At 33.1% G+C, this 23,503-nt stretch overlaps 1 protein-coding gene and 1 long non-coding RNA gene across 4 annotated transcripts in view; one reads left to right on the top strand and one right to left on the bottom strand.

Moving 5' to 3' along the window:
- PCDH17 (protocadherin 17) overlaps positions 1-23,503 on the bottom strand; it is a 95,062-nt gene that overhangs the window by 42,994 nt on the left and 28,565 nt on the right. Inside the window, exons 2-3 of one of the 3 annotated variants that reach the window (XM_014845605.3) lie at positions 17,942-18,000; positions 17,636-17,808 (exon numbers count right to left, since the gene is read on the bottom strand). In XM_014845605.3, the coding sequence (XP_014701091.1) occupies positions 17,636-17,808; positions 17,942-18,000 (232 nt within the window). The remainder of the gene's footprint in view (positions 1-17,635; positions 17,809-17,941; positions 18,001-23,503) is intronic. The other 2 variants (XM_044779896.2, XR_011493005.1) reach the window with 2 other exon arrangements.
- LOC139039795 (uncharacterized) overlaps positions 1-23,503 on the top strand; it is an 80,714-nt gene that overhangs the window by 53,029 nt on the left and 4,182 nt on the right. The window contains exon 3 of the long non-coding RNA XR_011493006.1: positions 18,829-18,977. This is a non-coding gene — a long non-coding RNA (uncharacterized lncRNA). The remainder of the gene's footprint in view (positions 1-18,828; positions 18,978-23,503) is intronic.

Raw genomic sequence — 23,503 nt, 5'->3', positions numbered from 1 at the left:
ATTAAAAAGGCACAAATTCTTAGTTCAACATCTAAGCTTCCGTACAATTTGGTCTCCTCAATTTCTTTTCTGCCAAAGTTAAGAATTTGTAAAATAAACTTATAAATTTTAGAATAGGTTTAGATTTACAGAAAAATTGAGAAGATACTACAGAGAGTTCCATGTACCTCACACCCAGTTGTCCCTAACATCTTACATTCATATGGTACATTTGCCATAATTAATGAACCAATATTAATACATCGTTCTTAACTAATGTCCATACTTTATTCACATTTCCTTAGTTTTCGCATTATTTGTGTCCTTTTTCTGTTCAAGGATTCCATGTAGGATATCATTCCTCAGTATTTTTAGCTATATGAAGGGGGTAAAAATTCCATCCTACAACTTTCACAGCTGCAGATAAGAGAAATTTTTACCTCACCAAATTTTTAAAGTTAACTCTCATGTATTCATTGATTTTTACATGGTAGATCTAAACTGTGTCTTTCAGACTGTACGCTTCACTAACAAAAAGTCAGATTAGATATTGTTCTGAGAGTTTTGAATAACACAAACACCTACTAAGGATAAACTGCAAGAGATCAGGACGTGGGTTTGTTTTGTACATAATTTCATTCCTTAGTGCCTTAAACAGTGTCTGGCACAAATAAATGTTGAATCATTTAATGCAAACCATATTTGAGAACATGAGAAATGATGTATACCACTTTGAAGCATCAGCAATGCTTTATATATCAGTATAATTATTCCTGGGTATATCTGTTATCTAGTCCAACATTTTTAATAGATATTGCACTAAATTAAGAGCATAAACATAATTAAAGGGATACTTATAGTACTAAGGGAACAAACTACTTTTAATCTCCCCCAAATAAATTAGAAGCAAATCATAGATAACATACTAATTACTATCTATCACATCTATTCATCTTTGAAGATTTTAATAAGGATTTATATGGCAACATACTATTGAATCAATTTGAATTTCAGTACATCTTTGAATCAAAACAAAATTGAAATCTGGCTTCTTTTTAAAGTAATTCTTGAAGCAGATAGGTCCCCCAGATAGAATTAATGACCATGCTGTACTATTAAAGTTAATTTGAGTAGTTTAACATTATTGAACTGTTATGAGAGAAAAATTGGTTACATCTGAAGAAAAGGATAGCATATCACTCAAGCATTGGGGGTATTAACAAATGTATCCAGAGTGTCCAAACAAACTGATGATATGCAAGTAATAAATATACTGAATGAATGTACATATTTATATTCTTAACACATAGTTCCAAAAACTACTAGGCAAAATACATAACGTCTATTCATAAAAACATATTAATCACAACCTAAAACAAATAACTAGCCCTATGGCTTTTAAAAAGCTGCTTCTTCCATTCTTTTCAGCATTCAAAATTTTTTAAATGATGGTTAATAAATATTGCCATGTGAATACAAAAGTAATTAGGTTGTTAATGGATTTCAAATACTCTTGTGCTAATATACCTATGAGAAAATAGATTATTATATATTGTTTATACTGTTGTAATTGCAAGGACAAGTCTCTAGTAACCTGGTATAATTTCCAGGCATAATTACAATACATTTGAGAAGTTAAAGATATTCTGGTAGACGTAGGCTAAATGTAACGAAAAAAACTTTTAAACCTTTCCCATTCAAATTTTGAAGATAACCATATGTTTATATGGTTTATACACATAAACTCCTGTATGTTTTCATACATATATGTGTGAGTATAAAACAGAAGATAAGTTAAGTAATCAAACAGAGAATGTCAAAGTTATATCTCATAAAGACAAATCTAATAGGAGGTGTATTTCCTAAGCTATGGAATTTCAAGTAGCCTAGTTTTTTAAAATCTCAATATTCTGCAGAAAAGGGAGCAGAAACATAGCATTGGTATCTTCAGTAATATGTAAGGAAGAAATCTGGGAAACTTTGGTTTCTAGAGAGTTGTTTCTTTAATCTTTATTACTTTAAAAATATGTTCTTCTTAAAGTATGAACTCAAGGGGATCTCATACTATCCTGGGAAGAGGTCCCCTTATCCTTGTCTTTAGAAATTATTCAATAAATGACTACTTTCCTGCTATTCCTTTTCTTAGTGTTGCGTATTAACCCTTATTGACAAAGCTTTGATTTTCACCATTATTTTCACCACATCTCTAACACTTTAGATGGACATCTAAATCAATGATTTTCAAAATCAGTGCACGTATATGGCCAACTGTATCGGTATTTCACAAATAAATGAGCACCACATTCTGGGTATGCAAACCTAATTATTTTATTGAAAATGTGGGTTCTGGGTCCAGTAATATGAAGGACCACTTCTGAGCCCTGTGGAATCTTTACCTGCCTCCCCTACGGTTCTACATTGCATTTACTCACAAGATAAGTTTCCATTTTACTGATTTGTCTCCTGTGTTTCATAATAGAAATTTGCTTTACTGTCTTCCTGAATGTATCAGTTTATCCACTTGCTCCAATTTTTGTATATACTTTACAGTCCAATATTAGTAATTGACATTCCAAAGCTAATCCAAATTTTTCCATTTTTCCCTCAACATTACAGCATATTCTGAGTGTCTGCAGTCATATATTGGAAGTAGATTGTACTCACTTTTTTAATTATTATTTCTCTTTTCACCCATTCCTATTGCACCATGTACTTTCTCTGCATATTGCTTTAACCAGCTAATACTATTCAATAGCTCAACAATATTGTTAACACCTGATGGACGCTTTAAATATTGAAAAATTTGATGTTTCTTTCTTACTCCCTACCAAGATGTTAAGATCTTTATTTTTCAACTATTGTCATCCCAATGACTCCCTCTTATTTTCACTATCACCTAGACTGGTTAGAACTTTGCTATTTCCCACGTGGGCTATTGCCACTGTAAAATAATGAAAAGGCCTATGAAATTAGAATCAGATACCCTAGGCTACAATTTTGGCTCAGCCACATAAAAACTCGATGACATGCTTGGTCATTTCTTCTACTCAGAATGGAAATGGCAACATACGTCTTATAAAATTATTGAAATTTGTGTACATTAAATGAGATAATTTAAGTAAATGTGCATAATTCAGTTCTTTGAAGTCATTCAGTGTTTGTTGGATTAGTTTCTAATGACAACAGACCTGGCCTCCCTAAAGATGAATTCAATATCATATCATTAACCAGATCAAGAGCCTTTAATTTCACCCAATAACTTCAAGTTCTCTAAAATCTCCTCCTGAATCTCTGGTTTTAATCCTTGATACTCCCCTCCCCACTTTTTCTTAACTAAACATTAGGAATACATTGGAGAATAAGAGAAATATCTCCTTCGCACATGGAGCATGCAGACTACTGAGGGAGTCAAATTAGCGCAAAAAAGGTCCCACCACTAGAAGCCTCTTGAGAAAGAAAAGAAGAAACTGAAAGAAGACTTCAGTGACTGACAGGTGGTGAGCTAGAAGGAGAGTGACACAAGCGCAGGACTTAAAGGCCAAGGTTAAAAGTCCAGATCTTTTTTTGTATTACTCTGTGGAGGCCACTAAAGGGTTTTAATTGGAGTGAAATGATTAAATTCACACCTCAAACAAGATATCAAGGGAAGCAGGTGACCACCTACCTAGGAGGGTGTTGTGGTGAGAAAGAGAGGTGGCCTTCAGTGGGTCAAATATGGGAGGTAAGGGAATGAATTAACTTCAAGTAAAACTGGCTGGTGGTAACAGTAGAACTTACTGATACACGCTGGGATGAGGAGGAGAAAGGAAATAAGAGAAGTTCCTTTGTTCTGACTGAAGTGACTAGGTAGAGGGTAGTACCTTTTACTGGGATTAGAAGGGAGCTGGATGGGAAGGATTTGAGAAAGTGCTGGTAGGTTAGGGATGGAGGGGAAAAAATGAGGTAAATGGCATATATTCAAAATTTTTTGCTTCATTTTAATTGTCCAAAAATGTTGATCAAATGCCTGGAGAACTGTGAAATGCCTTAAGAATACATATGAACTACAGCATTTTACAAATTGTAGATTACAAATAAAGTGGAGTTCAATTTGTGCATGTGACTTAGATATCTCTGAGTGGTCTGTCATAGTTCTAAAAGTAACACTAATGCTAGAGCTTAATGCATACAGTATTTGAAAAACAAAGTAATTTTATCTATTGCTCAAAAATAGCAGAAATATCATCTGTCAAACTAAAGAGGCAATAAAAGGGGAGATAGAACATATATCTGGAACTGTCTTGTTATACGCTGTTTTGACCTGTGATTACATATTACTAAGCTGGCCCACATTCATGAAGGCGACTCTTAGGAGCATATGGAAATTAAATTATTTTCCAAATGGTTTCAATGTACTTAACATGGAAAATTTTGTGCTTTTTGCTCATTAATAAGATTGACTAGGGTTAACTACAGAATCTGTAGCAATGAAATAAAGGTTATTCTGGGTAAAGGCAATTAGTCTGTATAAGGACCAAAAAACAATAGTCTTAGTACTAGATGCTGCTGCAGAGTGAGTCAAAATACTGATAATAATAATAAAATCATGGCATGTGGTACTTCAGAACCCTTCATAACTCTACACACTTAGGCATAAAGAATCAGATTCAACTCTACTTTCAAAAGTAAGATACCCTATTTTCACCTTGGAAATATTAGTATAACTACCCTGTGAACTCTCCTTTGCACATTATTATTGAAGACTATAAATATGCAAAAAGGACAAGAGTGGAAACAGCACAGACATAGCATCAGACAGACAATTGCTCCATTTCTAAGGGCATCAACCATGGGCACGTTACTTCGGTTCCCTGATGCTCAGGTTTTTCACCTGTTAGAGGAGATAAAAGCCATCTCACCAGCTTGCCATGAGACAAATTTGTTTAAAGTACTTCACACAGTGCTTGACATATAGTAGATGTTCAATAAATGTTTTTTTCCTTTTCAATTCCCTGTTAATACTAACTGATTTTTTGTTATCTGATTAAATAAATTCACATAGTTTGTCATATATTTACAATTTTTTAATGGTTTTGTTAGGATTTATATTTAAGGTAGTGTTGTCAGCTCTGCTGACATAAAAATGAAAGTGAAAATCAACTTTGATCAATTGTAAACTTATAAGTATAAATAGTACTTTGATTTGAGTAATCCTTCTTTTGAGTTATATTTATTGCTCAGAATGATTTCAATAAAAACTCTTGGGCATGGAAATTAAATTGCATGACATTATGATATACAAAAATTAGAAAATATTAAACACACTCCTGCGCTTTTAAAACTTGATAAATGATCAGTTTTGCCATTGAGCTCCCTTCATTTCCAACCCTACTATGGTCTATTACTAATTGATCATTATAAAACAAAAATCTGATCAATAACTCCACTCAAAATAAAGATTTTAATGTCCTATAGAATCAGATTCAAATTCCTTAGTAGGGCATTCAAGGTATTTCATAATCTGACTGTAATCCATTCATTTGGTCCAATTTCTCTCCATTATAACTCTACACCTAGTATTCCAATAAAAATATCTCTACTCATTTGCCATTTGTGGATTATACCATGACTTGCCACATCTATTGTCCCAGCTTCGAATATTTCAATTCACTCTGTATCTTGCAGTCCTACTCTACTTTCAAGACCCTATTAGAAACATATCTAATTTGTGAAGTAGCTCCCTATTCACTTCTCTAGCAGAATTAATTTTATGTATCCATATATCACAATATTTAACTAATTGAATTACAGCTGGATGGATAGAGGATTGACATCCTCAAAGACTAAACACCTTGAAGGCAGAATGTCATACACATGGGTTCTGAAATAATATTTATTAAATTAACTTATCTATGTATTAATTAATGGCAATGAGATCTGCTCCCAAGCAAGAGTCACAACATAACTCCAGGACTGAAAAAACAAAAAAATTATCAGATATATTTACTTAAGATTTAATCTATTGTCTATGGTTTCCCACAGTGTGGAGTAGGGCTTGTGTACATCACAAAGTCATTCTGTGTATATTAAAATTTTCTAAAGTTTTCTTGCCAACCTTCTCTTAAATATCTTTAAAAATATTAGCTTGTAAGGGTAAAAGGTCAGATGTCTATATAAAGGATATTATGTAATAAACACAGTAATTAAAATTAGGAAGGAAATGACTCAGGACAGAAACAAAATAAAACAATTTCATCCCTTAATATGAATTTTCAAAACCTCAAAGAAAATAAAATCCAGGGCAGACAAATCAATCTCCATGAAATATGTATCTTGTTTCAAAAATATACCCTGTATTGAGGTGAGGGTGCATTTGTTATCTGTCTGCAAATCCTAAAAGTACTACTCAAAATGAGCTTATGATGTGATTAAACATTTAAACATCCCAGGATTACTTTTCATCTTCCCAAGGTAAATATTTATTACGTTAAAAGTATTATGAGGATGATAGGCAATTTTGTCTACATTTGGTCTGAAGCAAGACCCCCAACTGCACATTTATATTATGATTTAAAAAGAAACTGAATTAAAAAATTTATCTTGATGGTAGATAATATCTTTTTCACTATTTTATTACTGGAATCATCATCAGTATAACTGGCTGTCAAGAATTTAAGGAAGTAAAAGTCCTAACATGCAAATTAAGTCCTTATCCATAATTTTGAAATCTAAAATAATTTCAAATCTGGAAGTTATGCTGTTACTCATTCAGTAGTTAACAACTGACTTGAATTGACATGGGCTATTTATATTATTCATTTATTCCATTTAGTGTGAATATTCAGACTTTTTACTACAAAATTGTTAATGTGTTTGATTGTGAGTATTGGCCCAAATCCCAGTGGGGATGTTATATAATATGTGGTATATGTATTACATCACCTTTCCAAAATCTGAAACATTCTTGATTCTAGAAAATATCTGGACTGTAGGCCTACACATCAAAATATCAGCTTTAAAAAATTCATGCAAGCTATGAAGTTGAAAAGTATAGGAAGAGTTAATATGAATATGTTAACATATTTGGGTTGGTATATTATAGGTTCCTATTTCTTGATTTTTAACAATTACAAATATAAAATAACGGCCATATTTGTTTTTGACAGATGTGCACTTTACTATAGACTATCTCGGTAATTTCCTAAGCTGTCTGGCTTTTCACAAATATGAGTGTCATTTATGTAAGTCCTTATGTGAAAATAAGGAGATTGATGACTTTTCCCTTGCAGTTTATAGAGAAGATTGGAGCCACCTTTTATGAGCTCCCTATAATTATTTCCCCTTTACCTCCACATTGTTGTTTATCTTTTCAAATTTATTTCTCCTTTCTTTCCTTTACAGAAAAGGAGTTCATCTTTACTTTAAAGTTAGTGTCCCCATTATGCTCCAATGAATATCCTCTATCTAGTCCAATCCTTCAATAATTCCTTCTAATTGGATTATTTGCCTCAGCATATTGATATTCATTACCTTGAATAATTAAACCATTTCCATCCATAATACTATCTTCCTTAGCAACTTTTTCCCTTTCTTTCTCTTATTCTATTATCTGATAATCTTCTTGAAAGAACAGGGAAATGCTGTCTCCAATTCCTTACCATACCTCCATGGTACATCCTTTTGAAATCTCTTTTCTTTTTTCATTACTCCATCAAAACTCCTCTCATGGAAATCAAGAGTGACTTGTCAGTTATCAGATGGCATAGGCATTCCTTGAGTCTCATTTTCTTGGATTTCTCTAAGGAATCAACACGTTTCTTCTTGTCTATCTTTGACTACTGTGACACTCTGGCTTGCTACTTACTCCCTTCCTTAGTGACCACTTCTTTCCTGTTTTCACCAGTATCTCTTCTTCTTGCTTTTGTCCATTCTCCTCTGGACACATTTGAATTATTTATTAACCCTTCTATATTACTTACACTTTCCACATCCCATGAGTGTGATTGTGTATTTGCTGTGTTTCTTCTATCTTTCAAAGTAAAGACTTTGTTCACTCCTTAAGTCTTAGCTCAAATTTCAAGTCTTCCTTGAATAATTCAGCATTCTATCCCTCCTTCTGAAACTCTCAGACCCTTTTATTTATACCTAATCAATAGTACATTATTTTGTACATTTTATTATATTTTTAGACTATAAGTTCGGTGGAAATGGGTTTCATGGGTCTCAAGAGGGTTTACTTGAGAATTTCATCTTCATTAGAATGTAAGCTCCATGTGAGCAGAAATATTTGTATCTCTTTCTACTCAATCCTCAAAACTTGGAGAAGTGCCTGGCACATACCAGAAACTCAACAAATACGTATTGAACAAATAGTCAACATAGCACCTAAGTTAGTCCCATATACATAATAGATACCATGCAAAAAGTTACTGGATTACATTAAAAATTAAAAATATATGATTCCAAGTGAAGGTTTCTTCCTTCAAAATAGTGAGCTTTGGAAGTTATACATATATGCCAGTGATGACAGATCACATATCTGGGACTGTCCTCAGAACTAGTTTGTGAACCATAAAGTAAAACCAGTTCAGTATCATTGTTTTTAAAACAAAACCCCATTATCTAGCTTTACGTAATGAATTGATTTAATTTGGCTCTCATTTACATTGGTTGGAAATGAAATCTAAAAACTAGGCGTCAGTCAAATAACTCATCTAGGGGGTCTCCAGATTTTGGATTATGACAAAACATACTGAATATGTTTCTCGGCAGGTTGAACAATTATTAAACTTTTCCCCTTCTCAATTTCTAAAGGCTATGGTTTGCAGGATTCTATCCTGGACCTTATTCTATTTTTTTCCCCAAGAATCTTTCTCACCAAGTTACTTTAATTTAACTATGATCCTATGTCACTGGCTTCTAAATTTATACCTCCTGACCTCTCCTCTCATTACTAAATTCTAATTTTCAGTTGCCTCTTCTGATACTCATTTAACTCTTCTTTTTGCTTCCCAAATGTTTTCCGATGACGATCTCACCCTGTCTTTACCACTTTAGCCAACTGAACTCAGTTACCCAAGTCACAATCCTAAGATTCATTATGACACTAACTTTTATACTACCTCACTGTTTTCTGAATGTTCTCTCAAAAATGTGGTTAACTGAAATTTTTCCCCCAGCACCTTTGAATGGTAGAGTTTATTAAGTCAATTCTAGTACACAAATAAGCACTGGTCATTTAGAAAAAGTGTTATAAGTTTCAAACATTTATGTGTTAATTTAATATATGTGGTACATATCACATAAAAAACTTACTTAAAGGCATTAAATAATTCAAGTGATATCCCATTTACTTGGGCATCAAATGATTATTTTCCTTTAGAAACTCTACATCAAAATCGATTTGAAATGAATACCAAGCAATTGATTATAATCATAAAAGTAGTAGTATATACTAAAGGAAGTTTTTAATCTTTCACTTTGTTCCATTTCTGCTACCTCTTTACTGCTCTGGGCTTCATTTTGCCCTGTTTTGGATTACTTCCCCAGTTACCTAATGGTATCTTCATCTCCCGAGGCATTGTTATATAAATCATCTCTTTAAAATGAAATTGTTACCTCCTGAAACTCCTAGGGCTCCCTATCAGTCATCCCATCATTGGGCTTCTACTCACATCCCCAGTCCCGGACCTGCCATTTCTAGTCTCACACGTCACTACTTACATGCATCTAACAGCAACTTGCCATGCATAGCTTCATTTCATCTGTGTTTCTGAGAGTGACTTGTCATCTTCCCTCCTCCAACTTCACTCTGCCAAGTAAACTAAACATTTTCTGAAGGGTCAACTCAGGTGTTTTCTCCAGGAATTTTCTTTAACCCCCCAAATGTGGGCTGAGTATTCATTCTCATGACTCCATTAATACTCAGGACACCTCTCTCACTGCACCAACCTCATAGTTTTTATGTCAAATTCTCTTACTATAAGGTGAGCTCCTTGAGGACCAGTCTGTGCTTTAGCTCATCTTTGTATCCCTGACACAGTCGTTTATTGAAAGAAAAAATAAGTGATTCAATAAACGATAAATGAAAATCTCTCCTGGAACCACCATTGCTTAGTGCACCAAAAAAGTATCAGGGACCACAGTTAGGAGAGCTGTAGGTATGGTGCCCAGGTTGAAGAGATATATACATTCTTGTGCTTGGTGACAAGTAACATTGTAGCGTCAATGTCCAACCTCTGGAATAATACATTTTATTGACCTTTTGGAGCTTTTATTAAATATATATAAAATATATGAATATATGAAATATTTATTCAATATATACGAAAGAATCAAGAATGAAGCTTCCAAGTATGGCTGCTGACATCTTCAGATTAATAAAGAAATAAAGTGTGATGACAAATTTGAAGTATCTGTGTGGAGACTCTGAGGTCACTATTAGTTACAGGAATGGCATTGAAATATGGAAAGAACTCTAGACAGAAAATTACAAGCCTGGAACTAGACTACCTCTGCCACTGACTTGAAGACTCTACAGAAGTCACTTAATCTATTTTCTTACCTAGAAAATAAGGGAGTTATACTTCAAGGATTCTTTTTTACCCTAATGTTTTGTAGTATGGCTTTCAAAAGAACAGAGAACCTGCAATATTAGAACCTGTTATTAGAGTGAAATATTGGAAAATTTCTAGAAGTTTCATACTCATTAACAGTATTTTCGTATAGTTCTTAATTAACAGGTCAGCTGATAACGGTTCTAAATTTTCATAGTTTATGGGCATACTCCTACTTTCATAGAAGTGTATGGAATATCAGTATAGAATTTTACTTATGAAAGTGAAAAAAAATATTGTCATTATAAAAAACTGCAAAAAGTAAAATCCTCTGGTTTTTTGAGAGTATTTGAGAGATACAATAATTCTAAGGCTGGGGAGGGTGACCCTGCTCCCAAGTATGAAGCAAAGTAAGTTTCAAAAGGTTGCAAAATACTATCCCAACATTCCCTAATTGGAATATTTTAGCAAAAGTCATTGCTGTGCTTACCAAAAGCAAGAGAATCTCAAAATCACATTGAGACTATAGTAAATCATGCAACACTTGTTAGGGAGGCTTTACGACGAGCAACAAATGTGAGGGTGATAAAATCTCTCTATTTTCATGATACCAGCTGCTGGATTCTCGAAGCAGATGTTTGCACACGAGGAAAAGACATGTCATTGAAACCTTTAAAGTTAGGTGAACTGTGGGACAGTTGCAAAGTTTGATAAGCAAAAATAAACTGAAGCTGCTCAGAGTTTGGGAATATTTTATCCAGTAATATGTAAAACCAGATGAATTCTGAAAGTTCTAAGAGATAGCACAGGAGAGTGGGGAAATTGATATTAAGGTGCTTGCAGATACACATACTCTAATAAAAACAGGGCTTGAAAGTAATATGAATTCTTGGTTAATAATATAGTCTTTTAAAAGCCATGAACGAGAATCGTAAAGCAGCAGTGCTTTTAAAAATTTGTAAGTGATTTCTTCCTGGCATTAAATATCCAACAATTCTTCCCCATGTCCCCATATATGGCAGTAATTTTCCATTTCCTTCCCAAGACAAATTTACTATTAATAAGTTTATAGCAGCATGTCTTTTAAAAATTATTTTCAGACATTGCCAGATGGTTGCTGAGAGAACGGACATAGACATCACCTTCGCGCTCTCGCTTACGTAGAAGTGGACTTGCTGTTGCCTGTTATGGGAGGGTCTGGGAGAAGGCACTGCTTGAATGGAAGGGTCCGAACTGCAGTCACCATAATGCAGAATACAAAACAGAATGGAAGCTTGAGAATATAAACATACTATCCTGGTACTTTTCCATTCAGGGTCAGTTCTAGGGGAAATTGCAAAGTAGGTCAAGTTTGTGTTCAGCCTCCTAATCCTCTTTCTCAATAAGCTCCTCCCAATTCCTGAATGTGTGGTTCCTCCCTCACTCCACTGAACAAGAACCTCGACCTCTCTTCTCCCATTTGCCTGCTACTGCTTTTTAACAATAGCTCCTTCACGGTCAAGTATACAGTGTGAAAACCTTAAACTGTTTCCTTTCCAGACATAATTAGAAATATGGCAAAACTGCAGTCATTGAGCAGTGACTTAGGGATGCTGATTTGAAGGAATGGGGCTTAGAGCCTCGCCATACCTGGAAATCATGTAATAAATATTGTAGTCATTTAAACTAGCCTAATCCTGTTTTGAATATGGGGCCCACAAGCAAAATTCAAGCACTGACAACGCAAAAAAGGAACAAAACAAAATGCATCAGTTTTAGTTTTTGAAGTTTTCTAGAATCTCCTCTTGGAAGAGGGAAGGCAGCTCTTAAAAATGTAGTTTAGGTTTAAAACTGAATTTACCGGAGCAAATCTGGCTTACTTGGTATTTCTATTATTCTCAACTTTCTTTTTATTAGATTTTAATCAGAGATTCCATAGTGAAATGTTTTGAACCCAGAACGTAACTTAAGAAGTCAGATTTTCTAGCAGTAGCGAGAGGAACGGGGAGGCACAGAAATGAATAGACAAACAAAGAGAGAGATTATAAAGCAATTAAATAAAATGAGAAAGAATTTGAATGGAGCAATTCCTGAGGGTCAGAAAAGTCCTGGAATCCAGTCACAGGGGAAGAGACCCACAGCTGGCCACCCAACAGGGGTGTCAGATGCCATGACGGTGATGCTGCTAGCGCAATCCTGGCACGGGTGTCAACACAAAAGGTACAATGCTATTCCATTCACTTCAGGCTTTGATTCAAGAACTTGGTTTCAGTCAATTATAAAGATATCAGAAGACTGATTATCCTTGGAAAATTGATGACAGTCACTGAGTTACCAATAATGAGCTCAGAGAAATCACCAGTCAGCATTGACGAAAACTGCACATTTATTATTTGGGAATCAATAGAGAGTACTGAATTTTAGCGAAAGCTTATTAAATCTTTTTAAGGAAGAAACAGCTATTGCTAACAATCCAAATACTTTACAGGGCTTCTAGTGGACAGAAATTCAAAGGTGTAGTACTTCCTTAAAGAAGTCAAAGTGTGAATAATATTCTGAAACCTAAGAAGTAAGTAAACTTAAAAAAATTTTTGGAAGAGTTTTTATTCTTTATAAAATTGTTTGTGACTCCTCTTTAAAGAATAACATTATATGTACTTTTATTAGTTCTTGATATAAATCAGTTTTTCTTCTTCCAAAATATGAAATCAGCAAAATAAGATCAAGTATATTTTTGTCAATTTCCTGTGTCATTTTCTGATAAACAGTGGTTTATTAAATAGAAATATATTTATTTGCCTTTCTAATTAAGTAATTTGCTACTGTGGTACCATATAAATTCGAAAACATTTGGATTGTTTTATCTATCTACCTATTTACCTACAACATTTGATGAAAGGAGTATGGAGAAAATCTAACTGACAAATAGAGAGGCAGGGCACAAAAATGCAATCAAATAGAAAGAAATTAAGTACATTCTATGAGATGGTTTTTTTAATCACACCAAGGGAAAGTAAAATAACCTCTTTCTAATAGACGGTTTATTAACATAAAATTCCTTAAAGCTATCTTCAGCTGCAGTGCCGCACATCATACCTTCAATTAACTACTGAACGCTTCCAAATATTTTAGCTAAAATAATGGGCAACACATACTAAAGCTGTATTTTTGGGATGATTGAACTGATGGTAGCAAAAATACACAAACATCAGGAGCAGAATAAGAGGAAAAAATCTGACTGCACAAAAAAGAAGGAAAAAAGTGACATTTGAGCTAATAAAATAAAATTTCAAAAGGCTTAAGTCATCTGCAAAAGAAAATTATTATTAGCATGGAGATTTCCATTGAAAAATGTGAAGATTTTCTTTTAATCATTTGTATTTCTAAATTAAAGAAATATTTCAATGTGGAGATAGAACATTACTTTTTTAATAGAAATGATTTAAACAAGGAAAGAAGCCAGTGAGAATAATAGAAAAAAATGTTAAATATACTAGGCTACTGATTTTTCTGTTTTAAAAGATTGGCACCTGAGCTAACAACTGTCGCCAATCTTTTTTTTTTCTCCTGCTTTTTCTCCCTAAATCTCCCCAGTACATAGTTGTATATTTTAGTTGCGGGTCCTTCTAGTTGTAGCATGTGGGACGCCGCCTCAGCATGGCTTGATGAGCAGTGCCATGTCTGCACCCAGGATCTGAACCAGTGAAACCCTGGGCCACCGAAGTGGATAGAGCGAACTTAACCACTCAGACATCGGGCCACCCCTAGGCTACTGACTTTCAATTGAAATCTGTTAAGGTATTATTACAAATTTTTAAGAAAAGAAAAATTCTGATAAATATATTTCTTTTTGTTTAGCTTTTAGTTTCTTTCTTTTAAGAGAAAATTTTGCTTTTTGGGAGATTTTTAAAGGTATTAAAAATTAAGTGTTAATATTTAAAATCTGACATGAGATAATTGTTTGAATACAGCTGTCATCATCTTTTATCTGTAAAGAAAATTATTCTTTATAGTTGTGCATTGCATTAAGTTGGCATGGCCTCCCATGATGTTTTTCAAATAAATTAACAGAGTACATTGACCAAGACAATGGCTGATTGCTTCTTCAAAAATTTTAAAATTATTTCTGAGTAAACCATTCATTACATGAATAGTATAAAGCATTGCGTAAGAGGTCAGGCTGTGATGGCCTGTTATTTTATTGCTAACTCTGCCTTCACTAATTAAAGCTGCAGAATGTTTAGGAAGTTTCTTAACATCTATTAAATGTGAAAGCAACAATACTTACCTATCTATAAATGCAATGAAAACTACATAGGATAATAAGTTTTAAGTACTGAATAATTCATTCAATGCATATGACCTATTTTGATGTTCTCCCTCGAAGTTTGCTTACATGAACCCAGGTTTTAACTTACTCTTCAATGTTTATTTGATATCTAGTCACAGCAATGCATCAGAATGCCTATTTGAGTAAACTCTTCCACTTGGAGACAAAGTTTTATAGAAACGACACAAGTTTTGGCCATCTCTAGACCTAGGATAAAACTCCAGCCTGCTGTGCAAGTTAATACATTTCCCATAAGTTCAGTCTTCTTATACGTAAGATAAAAATGATAACTGTTTTAGTTTTGCAGATCAAATAAGCTAATGTTGAAATGAAGCCAGCACAGTTTATGGTAAGTAGTTAGAACTCAGTAAGTGCTAGTCTGCTCCTCTGAATCTAGATAGATAGATATTAACATGGATACATAGATAGAGGAAAGAAAAGAAGAGAAAAAAAGGCAAAAAAGATGATATAGATGATAGAGAGAGAGACATAGATAGGAGATAGATACAGAGATAGATAGGGAGACAGAGAGATGACAGATAGAGGTTATTGAGAGAGGAGAGATGAGAGACAGAAACAGAGAGAGACCTCCTATTTCTATCAGTTACATATAGTTTCTTGAAGGGAGGCTCCAAGTGAAATTTATTTTTGATGTTTCTGAAGAATCTAACTTTCCTTACATACTGAAAGCAGTTAGTAATTTATCAAATAAATGAATTAAGGAATCAAACCAATAGATCAATCAATCAATGAAATACTATTTTAGCTTATCCCTCTAAATCATGTTTTAAAGTAGAAGTCAGTCTCTCTTCTATATAATTCATGGATTACGTAAGTGTGGCTTCCAGATTCACAATAACTTTCCCATAAGGATGTGTGAAAACTATACATTTTACAGGAGACATTTCTATTGGCATTCTCACTTTTAGACTAGTAAGTATTTTATGTGGAATATTAATTAAAATACTGTATGTGCCAAATATTTGTTCTTTTAAGAATAGCCACCTTTCTAAGATAGTATTTTTTGATATCAAAATTGAAAAAACAGCTTTTCAGTATAAATTTCATTTTCTGACATAAATGAAACCACTTTCTTTTTCTATAGAGGTCTTTGTTCATTTCCATCAAATACAATGCTCAATTAGTGGATGGAAAGAAATTAAAGAGTTAATGTGAGCAGCAGATTATTGTATTTTTAATTAACAAAGTTTCTCATGAAAATATGACAATAAATGCAAACTCTTTACTTACTCTATACAGCTTTACAAATAGTAGCCAATGAATTACCTGTCAATCACTGTCAACACACACGTAGATGAGTCTATGTTAGGCTATGAATTCACATAGCAAGAGCCAACAACCTATTATTTAAAATGTGTCTAAAAGATTCATATATCATAATATCACGTAGTCAAAACCCATCAAGACAATTCAAGTCACTTCAGGTAAACATTCAAATTTGCAGGAGTTGTGAATATTAGATAAATATTCAAATAGCTTTTGTTAAAAATAATTTAAAAAACAATATTCCATTGTTACACAGAATGTTACTATGGTATATCTGGCAGTTGTTACTTAGAAAAGAAGACGTTTTGGGAAGTCAACCTTAAAATAAATCCGGCATAATTATATTCAGTGCAGAAATATTGATACATATGTAATACTGAATATGTATATTTATTTCTATATTCAATGTATACATATGTGTGTATGGGTATACATATTTGTACTGAAATCTCAACATGATTATAGAAATTAATAAGCATTATATCTGCTGAGATATAAGTGATAGGACAGACTTACTAGAGGTAAAAATTTACTTTCCATGAGTCATCAATCAATAAATGACTCAGAAGAATAAATGACTATGTTTATGTAGTTTAAATGTAATTTCTCATTAAAAAACCTGAAACTATAAATATTAAATATTTTTAAATACTATTAATATTTTGAAAACTAATATTAAGCAATATAATATGCATTTATAGTCCTGAAATCTGATTTATACAATAGTTATTTTTATTTTTTGTAATTGGACATAAAAAAAAACCTATTCACAATGTCTAAGGCTTACACATAAGAGTAGCTTAATTTTCTTTGGGTGAAGCTTTAGCAAATATTCTGTTGTGTTTGAAACAATAAAAATATCAAAATTAATAAAAAGTCATATCAAATGAATAAATTGAAGGCAGACTTTTAGAAAAAAATAATGTATTTATTAAAGTATTTCATTTTTATCTCTATCTGGGTAAATAAGTTCAAGTTTATTTGATATCCACGAAGACTTAGATGTAAATCAAAAGAAGCAGCCAAAACTCTGGCTTAGCTGTTATTTGACTCTTGAAAACCTACTTTGAAGCTAAAATTCACGCTAAAAATAAAGCAACATTGCTAAGAGCTATAAAATTCCAGTCGTTTTTATTTCACCTAAAAGTGTTGAACTTACTAATTTTAATTCTGTAAATTAGTATATTAAGATGTGCATATCTAATATATGACTTATTTTCCTTGTTAATATAATGCAAAATAGGAAAGGTTAGGAAATGTCCATAAAGATAAAAACAATATAATGACTTTGGTCAAGTTCTCATTTCAAGAATGTTACAGACTAATATCCATGGCCTTCCTTTTTCTGTTGTTACAGAAGCATCGAATAGTTGCTTTTTGTCTGGGACAACCTCAGGATTTGCTATTTCTTTTGATATATTATCAATAGTCCATTCCACCATGATAACCTGCAACTCTAGAACTAACAGGTTGATAACGACTGCTTAAGCTTTACACTTTGCAAGCATCGGAAGGCTTCACTCACCTTGTTCAAGTGGTTGGCTTTTAGTTGAAGTAGTTTTCATCTTGAGTGCCTCCCTAACAGACATGTCACAGCAGGAGCCTTTGTTAGTGTCTTGGTCACTGTCAGCCTGATCACTGTCCCCGTGCCCACTGTCTCTCAGGCTGGCTCTTTCTGGGTCCTTAAACGTGGAACTACTGAAATACATATAAAGAAAAAGAAGAGAAAGTGTTGTCTCTACAAGTTTGAATCTGAAGTGTAGTCTCTTGCAAAGCAATTTTGACACGAATGCAAATGGGGAAGCTGAGAAAGTTATTTAATAGGCCTTACCTTTGAACAAACTGCTGCCTGCTGCCCATGTAATTGGGCTCTGCGGGAAAATTGTCTGTCTGCGAAAGAGAAGGAAAAAATACGTATAGTTGTACACTGGACAAATCTCCTGCAGAGCAACAAGATTTCCTAGTGGAAAAATGATTAATAATTCAAAAATTCCCTTAATCTTCAGATTTGTACATTTTAATTAAATTGGAAATTGCTGACATGTAATTATGTACTCAGAACAATTAAATGATTCCGGTCCACAAATTACCTGTTAAAGTAAACAATGAGCCTGTCATAACTGGCATTCTCTGTTAGTACCAGGATGGATAACACTGTCTGTGTTGTTTCATTACTCAGATACCAACATTTAATATTTGTGGGAGGAGTGGAAAAATGACCTAATTTCTCCATATTAAAAGTGTGAATTATTTAATAATACTCATTTTTAAACATAATTACATCATCTGCTGGGATTCCATGCCCTCCTTGAAAGAATATCATTTAAAGTCATCCACTCTTCAATTAAGAGATACAGGGCCTTGCCTTCAAATTTTGCCAATAACAAATACAAGCATGATGCGTATGGTTGAACTCATCTCTATGATTCATTCTCCTCTACATCCCTACTGTGGAAAGTGTACTCAAATAATACAAAGGAAAGAGTTATTCAAAACAAAGCAAAGTAAAATGTTACTTTAAACACTGAGAGCAAAGACGTGGAGAACCTAGGCTTGTTTTTGTGGTTGTTTTTACTGCTTTCCAAACTGTCGTGGAGGTCTGCCAAAAAGAACTGAGTTCTCCTTGTATCATGGAACAGAGTCTTTTGGGAGAAAGAGACTAGATCTTTCACAGATCTCCCTATACTGTACATTCATACACGTTACTGCTTCTTGCAGCTGACTCATCGACAAAGGTTCTCCTGTTTTCGGCATCACATCATATCACACCATTGTGCTCTGAAGCAGCTATGGGCTTCTACAAGATCATCCAGCATGCAAGTATGAGTGACACAGGAGCATGCAATTCACGAAGCAGAGGGCCCAAGGTAAGGCTTAATGTAGAGTAATGTGTTTTCTTTACAAACAAGGCTAATTTGAACTAACAGTACTCTTTTTTTTCTTCCCATATAATAATTTAAATTATTTGCCTTTTGGAACTATTACTGAAAAAAAAAAAAGCATGTTAAGAGTAATAGCTTAAAGTATTATCTAAGTTTCACGTCTGTTAGAAGATTGGGAACAGAAAAACCCTCACAAATTTCTTAATCCGTAATCTTTTTGCTGTTGTTCAAATGCGCTTTATCAAATTAAATGCAAAGATAAGGATAAACAAGGTAGATTCATTTCTGACTCCTAATCCTCTTAAACTAGTAGTTGGTAACAGACATTTGCCATTAACATGTTGTAATAGTTTCTAGATTTTGTGAAGCACCTTAATTTTTGTTTCCATAATGACAAATTACCAATTTTTAAGGATAACTTGAACTTCTGGTAAAAATAATACTAGTAACCAACACCAAGGGCAAAAATATTTGCAAAAGAAGTTTGCTAATTGTCAAAACTGTAATTACTTAGAAACTCTACATTTTAATTTAATAAAATCTAGGTCACCTTTTGAGTTGGTCAAAAACATGTATCCACCCCACTATTGCTATCAGTTGAAAGCTAAGCATGAGAGTATCTTAGAACACTTCAGAAAAGCAGAATCCTGGGTGTTAAGGAGAGAGTAAAATGTAAAGTGGAAGTGGAAACTCTAGTTAGAAAATATAGGTGCTATTATAAGTAGTCTTGTGATTTTAATGGCTTTAATTGGGAGGAGCCTCATACGATGTGGATCTCTATTCAGTTAGACACAGAGAGACAGATTGGCGAAATTTTTCTTCACCTGTTCTAATAGGGACAGTCTTTAAAAATGTTTGCATATTATTAAAGTTCTAAGCAATTCTAATACAATAAGAGACTTAAGAAGTAAAATACATTTTCCCATTGACTGAAGAGCTTTTTTAAAATTATACGCGTGTATGTGTGTGCGTGTGTGTGTCTGTGCATGTATCAGAGAGTTAGATGAACACTGGGCAATGGTATTGATACCAAATATTGTTTTGATGAAAATAGAAAAACAAGAGGAAGGTAGAAAAGAAGGGATTTTTGGAAGGGAAAGAAAGACAAGAAAAACCAAAGCAGAGAGAGAGGCAAGGGAAAAATAGAGAGAAGGAAGAGAGAAACAAAAAGATATACGAAGGAGGAGGAATGAGGGTGGAAAGAGGGAAAAAGAAATGTAAAAAAAAGAAAGAAGTTGGTTTATTATTGTAAATTTCACAAAATACAATTTTAAAAGTTTGCAACTTAATCAGTAGTAGAGAATCAGAAGTTTACTAATAATGTCTGCCTTCATTCATTAAAATAGGTAGGAATGTGAGAGATTGTGTTTGCACTTATAATTACCATAATGAAATAGTCATTTGGCCTTTAACAAACATATAACTAATTCACTATAAAAATCACACTGGTTTTAATATAGAAAATAACATTTTCAATATCCAGGCTCCAAGGGTGTCTGAAAACTCATTTAAAATAATCTGAATAAAAATAACAGTATTTGCATAGAAAAATGAAAAATTGAGGAAAAAAGCCATATGTATCACAGTATCATTTAATTTAGAAGTAGAAGAGCTTTCAGATATTTTCCAACACTGTTTTATAAAAATTGAGTTCTACCTTGTATATTTATAAATCTTAACTTTTAAGTCTAAGAAGAAAGTAAAATTTGAAGTCAGACACTTGTAGTTTTTTGGGTCTCAGCAGAGTAATTAAATGTGAATATTTACAACTCTTGAAAATTTTATCTTCTTCCATACAAACTGATTACTAGAATGTGTTCCCCTCAAACTCAATTTGAATCAGTGACTTTTAACTATTATTTTCTTGTTTATTATTTTAAAAAGTGTAGCTGGAATTGGTGGGCTGTTACAGAAAAGTTCTAAAGTAGATACTTTAGATATGAAGATCTTTTTGATCTATTCCAAAGTCAGGAATAAAAAGACAAAAGTTTTGGTGTTTTATAAGTGATTATTTGCTCATAAAAAAACAGATCAGAACTAACTTATAAAACTGAGTGTGCTCTCCTAGTTTGATTTTTTTGTTTCTGGGTATTTTGTTTGATGAAGATAGAAATTTAGATATTCTTTACTTTCCTTTGTACAGAAAACATGAAGAAATAAACAAGTAATAAAGTAAACAAATGCACAAATTAGATGAAGTCTGCACGATATGAATGGTTTCTTTGATTATTTGCTTTTATGCATTTTCTCTACTAGTGCTCAGCAAATTGTAGCAAATTTATAAAAGATATTCAAAACCAGAATTTTTATCAGCAGTGGTCAATAATAAACTATTCCTAAGATGCACTATCTTCTACAATTTGCTCATGCTATTAGAACTCTAAAAAACAAATCACGGGGCCAGACCAGTGGGGTAGTGGTTAAGTTCCCGTGCTCTGCTTCAGGAGCCCAGGGTTCGCAGGTTCAGATCCTAGGCGTGGACCTACACACTGCTCATCAAGCCACGCTGTGGCCACATCCCACCTACAAAATAGAGGAAGATTGGCACAGATGTTAACTCAGGGCCAATCTTCCTCTCCAAAAAAATAAAAATCATGACTTAAAAAATAAGGGTCTCTGAGAAAGACCAAAAGAAAACACCTACCGAAACTGAATGATGTCAGCCAAAATTGGGAAATCTCTTTATTTGTGGAAGTAGATTAATTTAATATGACCACTTATATGTGCTCAAAGAAGTTAATTGAAAATGGATAGTAAAAGTGGGTCAAAATAGATGTTTTTACCACTAAAATATTAAAAACAGAAATTTTAAAAATAAGCATGTGGCAAAATTCAAATTCAATATTATTAATGATAAAAATTCTCAGCAAAATAGGAACAGAAGGAAACTTCCTCAACTTTAGCGAAGGGTGCCTACCAAAAAAAACCTTATAACTAACATCATATTACTGGTGAAAGATTAAAAACTTTCACCCTAGCCTTCACCTCTTCCATTCACCATTGTACTGAAGTCCTAGTAAGTTCAATAAGGCAGGAAAAACAAATAAAGGATACACAAATTGGAAACAAAGAGAAAAAAATTTTCACAATGTTATTGTATTCACAGATAACATTATTGTTTAGGAAGAAAATAAGAAAGAATCAAAACAAACAAATAAAAACAAACAAACAACACTTTCAAGAACTAATTAATAAGTTAAGCAAAGCTGTCACATTCAAGGTCACCATACAAAAATCAATCATCTCTTTATATTCTAGCAATGAACTATTGGAAACCAAAATTTCAAAATTCAATACTTTTATAAAAGTTCCCCCAAAATCAAATACTTATCAAATAAATATTTTTAAAAAACACATACAGAATCTGTATGCTGAACATTACAAAAACTGATGAAATAAATCAAAGACGACCTACATAGATGGGGAGATATATCATCTTTACAGACTGGAAGACACAAAATGGAAAAGATGTTAATGCTCCTCAAATAATCTATACATGTAACATAATTCCATTCATATTAATAGCACAATTTTCTGTAGATATAAACAATAGGATCCTCAAATTCATATGGAAAATATAATAGCCAAAATAATTTTGAAAAAGAAGAATAAAGTGAACAAATTACACCACCCTATTTTAAGAGTTACTATGAAGCTACACCAATCAAGATAGTGTAGTGTGTCAATGGAAAAGACACATAGATCAATGAAACAGAAGAGACTGTTCAGAAGCAGCCCACACAAATATGGCCAATTCATTTTTGACAAAGTTTCAAAAAGGCAATTCCACCGATAATTAAAAAATTAAAAGTTGAAATGAAATTCAACCTACACCTCACATTTTATTTAAAAAAACAAAACAAAGTGGATCATAGATCTAAATGTAAAACATAAAGCTGCAAAACTTTACAAGAAAACCTAGCAGAAAATATTTGTGACCTAGTGTTAGAGTTCTTAGACATGATACCAAAAGCATGATTCGCAGGGAAAAAAAAAGATGCAAAATGACCCAGCAATTTGGTATTTACTTTAAAGAAATCAAAACTATGCTTACACAAAATTTGTACATGAATATTTACAGGAGCTCTCTTTGCCAAAACTGGAATCAGCCCAGATGTCTTTCAACAGGTGAATAGGAAGACCATGGTTCATATACACAATGGGAAATTAGCAATAAATAAACGAACTATTGATATCACAACTTGGATGAATCTCAAAAGCATTATGTTGAGTGAAAGAAACTAGTCTCAGAAAATTGCAAACTGTATAATTCCATTGATAGGACTTCTCAAAAAAAGCAAAAACTATTATGATGAAGAACAGATCAGTGGTTGCCAGGGGTTAAAGTTGCCTATGGAGATACAGCATGAGGAAGATTTTCGGGGGACAGAACTGTTTAGTATCCTGATTGTGGTGCGGTCTCATGAAGCTATACACGAACAAAACACACAGAACTCTAAACTGAAAAAATGTTCATTTTACTGTGTGCTAATAAAAAGTAATTCTAAAAA

This window comes from Equus asinus, chromosome 11, assembly GCF_041296235.1.
Source record: "Equus asinus isolate D_3611 breed Donkey chromosome 11, EquAss-T2T_v2, whole genome shotgun sequence".
Taxonomy (NCBI): Eukaryota; Metazoa; Chordata; class Mammalia; order Perissodactyla; family Equidae; genus Equus; species Equus asinus.
This window is presented reverse-complemented; position numbering and strand designations above follow the sequence as displayed.